Below are 7094 nucleotides of genomic sequence, written 5' to 3'. Positions count from 1 at the left end.
CCAAATATGTGTCTTTTTTTCATATTATTCGGTTTAACTCTTTCCATTTTTGAAATATAATAAATAATCTTTCGCTGGAAATATAAGTTCGGTGATTTTTTGGTTCCGTTTCTTTTGCCAGGAAGAAGATATGAAGCATATGTATGTATTATTTACTGCATAAATTGCAAATGCTTATCAATTATTTTAAAGAGAAAGACAGTACCTTTCACGAGGCTTAGGAGATTATAGCAAAATTGAGATATTGAATTTAAGAGAAAATATCAGGTACAAAAAGAAATATCAGGTTTTTGCGAAAAAAAAATCCTTTAAAAAGGTGGCTGAAATGTCATACTAGCGTGGAATGTGTAAAATCGTGGAATGTGTCAAACAGAGGGTTTTTTCTTATCTGAAATTAAGTGGGGGGTTTGTTTCTGTGGGTGTTATTTTCCCTAACCGTTCAAAACAATCGAAATTCACATCAGTTGTACAGTTCGTTTCAACACGAACCAAAAAGACACAAAATGTAATTTTCTAGTCTTCATTATGTTGAATCATTTTTCTGAAATACGAATCTGGCCAATATAGGTACAGTAAAGTTTGTTGATCGCACGCTAAGAAAAAAAGAAAACTAACTGCAATGAATGATGCACAAATGTAAAAGTTCTATACAGAATTAGGTCTTGTCTCAAGAAGACAAAATGCTGTTAAACTTAGTAATAGAACCAAACTAATGCTCAATCCGTCAAAAAATGCATGTTTGCGGTGAAATTAGCGAATTTCTGAACAGGCACCAGTTATATTTCTAGGCATGAATAAAAGCTATTACTGGTTTTTCGCATAAAAAGTTCTTTATGCCGTTTTTTTCTGATACCATATTGTTTAAAAACTGTGGCAGAAAGAGTGGCAAAACGTCATTTCAAACCAACCGTCAGAAATCCCTTTAAAAATATATGTAGTTTATAAAATATTAGTTAAAATATAAGAATCTAAAATAGAAGTGTGATCAAAATGTCACGCAAACATTTTCATCTTTTTGATAGCAATTCTTTCAAGCCTTTCAAACCCTTCAAAAATTTCAATCCTTTTACAGCAAAAGTACCAAAAATTTTCGTGTTTATTGTTCCGATCCCCACCTTAATGGGGAGGGGGAAACTATATATTCAAATGGGTTTTTTGTTCAGTCAACTTAAGCCGATCTACAAATTCATCATAGAGGGTTGTTAGTGTTATAATTAAAAAGCGCATACATCCTGGAATATAAATTTAAATTGTTTTTCGAACTTCAGTTTTTACAGGGAGTTTATCGAGGTTTAAAGTTAAGTGAATATTCGACATGTTTCAGTCACATTTTCTGTATTTTTGCTTAAAATTTGGCTCAATTTTGATGATATTTTAACAATATGTTGAAATGTTAATTGATCGAATGTGAGTGGTTTTATTAAAGATAAAAGAGCGTTGCGCGTTGCTGACTTGTTTGATTAAAGTTTTAATTCGAATTTTTTTTAATCAAAATTGGCACAAATTTTGCTTTTTCTAGTCCAATTCGTGTAAGTTTGCCAAAAGTAGGGTCCTAAAAGCCGCTAAAATTATCTCTGTCAACTCCAAATCCAAATGAGAGCTATTTGACTTTCGGAGACCTATAAAACTCTTCTAGAAATAAAAAATTGCCCTTTTTGTTTTTACAAATTTAGCTATATAATTGTACAAACTGCATCATTATTCCTTTGGAATTGAAATATTTAACTCAACGAATGGTCTAAAATGGAAATATTTGGAACACTTGGATGATTTTTTGGACGCAAGGCAAAATAGGGGATATGTTTGATCTCATCATGGATTCTTACAACCAGATTTTTTAAAATTTTTTTATGGGCGCTGCTTGTATTTTTCAAAACATATTGCCTTTATTGTATTGACAAAATTTTCACTTCATGACTCAATTTATAAAAATTACGTGAAAATGAGGCCAGAAGTAGATATAGTTTGTTTTGAGAGAAAACTTAATGGTTTCTACGGCTTTTACAAAGAGTTTTTATAAATTTTGACACACTTCTTGTGTTTTGCCTTCATTTGTTCTTCTGTTTGCCGTCTGAATTTTACATAGCAGTTCAAAGATCAAAATGGCTTCTTCAGGTGGTGTAAGTGAAAATATACAGTGCTTTCGGGTGTTATTTAATATCTCTTATGATATTGAATATAATTGTTTAAGAAACTGTCAATGATTTTCTGTATGTTTCAAGCTTACTCTTAAAAAATTCAGGTCAAACTTTTTTCGTATACAACACAAACTAATCAAATTAGCTCTTTTTCTTAGATAACGGTTTCTTAGTTCCGGTACTACGAGTGTGATTTTTGTGCAGAATTGCCCTATTTTGCTGCTCTTTTGTTGTTTCTGTGGTTAACTGTCATATAGCCAATCAATCTAATTAAAAAAAACGCTTAAAATCGGCATTGCAACACAATTATTTTGTTTTTAAATTTTATGACATTAGGGGCTGTGACACCGATCTGTTGCAGAATTGGATAAATTTTTCAAATTTTTTCCTGTATTTTTTGTTGTCTTATGCCATATAATGGGCAAGAAGAGGTCTCAATGGCCAACTATGGATATAAAAGTGATCTCAATAAATAATATGTGTATAAAACTAGTGGTTTTGGTTGACTTTAAGAAAATTTTCTTCAAAAATTGAACAACTGAAAAAAATAAAAGTTCTTCAACTTTTCTATTTTTGTTCTGGTTTTCTTCAATCCTTCGTGTTATAAAGTTTTGTGTCATTTTTAACTTACTTTCATTATTGAGAGATCTCGTTTATTTTTGGTTGAATCAAACAATATTTTCTCTGATCGATAAACGTTTTGACTGATATCTTTAGGACTCATTTAATATTTTTCAGACAATTTTTGTGAACTTTAGATACTTTTCAATATTTGTGGTTCTTTTGTGGTCATTTTTAGACATTTTTTCAACAAAATTTCAATGGAGACGCAGGAGTAGATTTAATCATCTCGCGGTTAATATCCATTAAATTTGATGGCATGTACACTGTTGTTTCGTAAAATTGTTTGTTTGTTTGTTAATTTTTTTAAGTCTGTTTTTATTTTTTGTTATTTTGTAGTCCTATGACCTAGTCTCAATAAAAACAAACGGAATTAATTTTCTATGTCTTTGGAAGATAAACAATCTTTTCTTTTGTTTGAAAACTTACGTTTGTTTTGAATTTTGAAAGTTTTTAATTAAAAAAAAACAGGGGATCTTTGAGCTTTGCCAATCATATTTCCAATAGATTTTTGCTTAGTTTACCTCTAAGCAAGACCAGTCCATTATCCAGTGAACTACATTTTGATCTTCTTAACTGTTTTGTTTACTGCAAACGGTCTTTGTTCTTGGTACTACGAGTTTTCAAATAATATTCGTGATTCTTGCATATCTGCCCTTTCTTTTAGATTTTTCTTTTCTTTTCACAGTGTCACAATATTCGGTAGTTCTGATGTTGCACTTTGATGGAAAATGCAATTACAAAATATATATGTTCCTAGAAAACAGCTTCAAGTTTAATTGGCTGGGACAAGGTTTTCGTGCAAACGTTTTTTTATTTTTACATTTATTCGTCGTTCTTTTTGTAGTCGTAAGACATAGCCTGGATAACGAAAAGTCTCAGTCCTTTTTTATAGAGTTATAACTTCTGAGTGGTGTCAATTGATGCTTTAAATTTTTATTCAGTTGGATATTAATTTTTTTCCAAAAAAGCAACGTTTTTTTTTAAACTGCTCTTTTCTTGTCGAGTTGTTATCAAGTCGCAATGAGGAAAAAGTCCCATATTTTTTTAATGAAGTGAAGGTTTGTTTTTTTGTAGTACAGTTTTCATCTGATGCTATTTTGATTTGCTCTTTTTCTTCGTTTTAAAAAATGAACAACGAGTTTTGGTCGTAATTATTATTTGTAATTATTTGATTTTTCTGTTCATTTAGTGGTTTATTGAACGATATAGTTCAATATTCTCTTTATCTCTTCCTCATTTGGTAGACAACTCAAAGAAAAATATAGATGAGCGGGGTCGGAACATTACGTTCGAACGCACATTACCGAGCCTTCTTGTTTGTTTATTTGTTTGTTCCGCAAAGAGTGAATACGAGCGAAAGAAAATGGCTCGGGGAAGTTGTCAAAAATCCGCTAATTTGTCTCATATTTTATAAGATCAGCGCAGAGAGGTGGCAGACTAAAGAAGAAAAAGATTGATGCTTTCGCATTGGCAGTTACACAACGTTATGATTTCTTAATAAAAATAAGAAAGACATTTTTTTTTGCTTAAAAGAACACGACAATTTGACACCAACAGAACCAAAAAAAAAGCCGCTGACACTCATTCAATGTGAATGCTGCAACTTTGGCCGCCAAGATCCTATATGAACAGTTCTTATTTTACACTAAGGTTTAGTAATCACAATATATCAATCGTTGCCTAGTCAGAAAGCAAAATGTTCAATAGTGAGCAATCAACAAAATCTTAGCAAATTCATTTTTTGTGGAAACCAAAGTTCAGAATTCGAAAACGAGTAACTCAAAATTAGATGCAAAAATAATCCAATAGTGATTCGGAAGGTATCCCAGATCATGAGGTGGTCCCTGATCAGCCAACCAGGTAACTAAAAAAAGAATTCAAAATCTTGCAATAATCTTGCAAGATAGATGGAAGAACTATGTATCATCTTGCAAGATTTCTTGCAAGATTCTTGCAAAATTTTGAATTCTTTGCTCACTAGGGCTCATTCATTCTTGGAAAACCTTTGAGCTTTCATGCCGTATCATGGCATAGGAAACAAAAAGTGCCTTAATTTTCGTGCGAGAAACTGAAATATCGAGAGGTGTTATCATAAACCTGAAGGCTTTAAAAAAACACCAGCATTTAACTTGTGAAAAGTATGCCTAGAATGTTAACAAAGAGGTCCATCTCGAGATTTTTTTCAATTAGGCAGCCAAATTTTTTGCTCATACCAAAATGGTCTCACATGCACTAGTCTTTCCAGGAGTTGACCTGATTGGACCAATAAACTGGTACTTTGATATTCCGGCAAATTCTACGCATTTATTCCAGTAGCATGGTGTAAACAGCTTCAAATCAAATTGTATTTTGACGATTTTCGATTATGAAAAATGTGTGTACAAAAGGTTTCAAAGACTTCGACAAAAAATGGTAATTTAGTAGAGCAAACTCAAATTTCGATAAAAATCGTGAGTTTCTTGCATTCTGTTCGGTTCTCTGTTTCCATGAACAGCTATGTGCTTTCCCGCAGTACTTTTGATTAACCCCCAGCCAGGTGTGGGCTGCCGGATGTAAATACCCAAACTATTATCAGTTATCGCTCTTATTGTTTTGTTCCGCTGTGTGAACGATACGCATGACCCTATGAAAACGTCTTCGAACCTATGTAGGCAATATTTGTTCATATTTTGGGCGTAATTTTCTTCATCTTGACCTGTGCAGTGCCGTGGGCAATCAACCGCAAGTTCGTGAACACTTTCCATTCGAAGTAAATAAAGCGGTCCGTAACAGAAAAAGGGGTAAGTTGAATTTGGGTAATCTTTATTACTAACTGTATGTGGCCCAACCCTGTAAACTCTTAAATTATAATTGCAAAAAATCCCTGTAAAAAACCTTTGATGTCCGTTACGTGTCGTGTTTTGTGTTACGTAATATGCGTCCTTCTTTTGACCTGAGTCGACCAAATGCTGTTGCGTAACAATTACGTGATCAAGTTGCTTAATTCTGATGTAAGTATCATCGTCTGTTTTTATTACGTAATCGGCATTCGGACAGAAACACGAGGCAACTTTTAGACCAATCAGTGTCTTGAAAGTAATTTGGTAATAGTCGTCGGTTAAATTTGCAATAATCACATCGCCAAATTGCCGGTTTTCGTTTTCAACCCATTTTTTCTCGGTTTTGTTTTCGGTTCTGCCAACTATGAAAAACAAAGTCCAGTTTCCCAAAGTGGAATTTTCCCCGTATTTATGGAAGGCCGCGTAAGTATTGCGTATAACTTGTCGGTTTTTGATCGATGCGGCTCTGCTAAGGGCAAAAATTACTCTCAAATTTTCCTTTGATGATTTACAGAAACTGGCGCCGTACGAAATGGGCATTAAAAGGTTTTTGCCCCCGGGCATAAAATTTATAGGAGCATTTGGGTGGGTTGTATTTTTGGGCAACCAGTTTTTCGCCATACATTGCCTTAATGTTTGTTTGGTTAAAGAAGTTTCTTTATTTGATGATAGCGCTGAAAAAATATTAGAATTTCTTAGTCGATCTAAACCAACCACTTGATAAAACATAAAATCCATAATTTGTTCAGAATTTGGTTCGATCAAAATGTAAACAACAGACGAAACAACAGTTAGAGATAAAAACAAACGAAAAGTTGATTTATAACTCAATGACACTGTTATCGGAAAAAAATTGTTAGTGTTTAGCGAATAAGCCATTAAGTATACTATGCGGAAAACGAAAATTTCACTTATAATTGATTAAAAATGAAATATTTCTTTTTAAATTCAAAGAATATAAATCAAACACTAAGCGTAATATTCAAAAGTAATTGCAGTTGTACAAGTTTATAAGAGTTTTTAAAAATTTGTATTATTTATTCTCTGCTTAATCGCCAAGTCGAGCCACCGAATTACAAAGCTTCAGATTAGCCATTATATAACAATGAGATATACAAATAAAAAATAAATAACACACACTCCAATTTTGTTCGTATGTGTTTTTGTTTTCAGATTTGATTAATGAACAGATGTAAATAAGTTATGAGTTATGTATAAAAAGTTTTCAGTGCTTTTCAGATAAGAAGACACAATCTATAGACGGTTATTTTACTAGTCGCGAGATATAAATTTAAAATAGATACGGAACCTCAAAAAAATTGAGAAAATTGAACGTTTGGTTTAGCATAGATAATTTAAAGTTTTTACCTGAAATTTTTTGTTATTAAAAAGGTAATGGTAAGCGGTTTTAACAATGCTAGTTGAATCAATCTGAGCACAAACAAGATTTACTGTATTAGTTTAACCAAAAACTTGAAAATTCTGGACAGCTGGCATCGGATATTATTCGTGG

General features: G+C 32.4%; 1 protein-coding gene across 1 annotated transcript; it reads right to left on the bottom strand.

Annotated features, from left to right (window-relative positions):
* Positions 1–5060: 5060 nt before the first annotated feature.
* Positions 5061–6689, bottom strand: LOC142346016 (uncharacterized). Its single transcript, XM_075398496.1, has one exon. The coding sequence runs from the start codon at positions 6458–6460 to the stop codon at positions 5180–5182; it is 1281 nt and encodes a 426-aa protein (XP_075254611.1). The 5' UTR covers positions 6461–6689; the 3' UTR covers positions 5061–5179.
* Between the last annotated feature and the right edge of the window lie 405 nt (positions 6690–7094).

This window comes from Convolutriloba macropyga, chromosome 9, assembly GCF_964194025.1.
Source record: "Convolutriloba macropyga chromosome 9, txConMacr16.3, whole genome shotgun sequence".
Taxonomy (NCBI): Eukaryota; Metazoa; Xenacoelomorpha; order Acoela; family Convolutidae; genus Convolutriloba; species Convolutriloba macropyga.
Note: the sequence above shows the minus strand (reverse complement) of the source record. Positions and strands in the feature narration are given on the sequence as shown.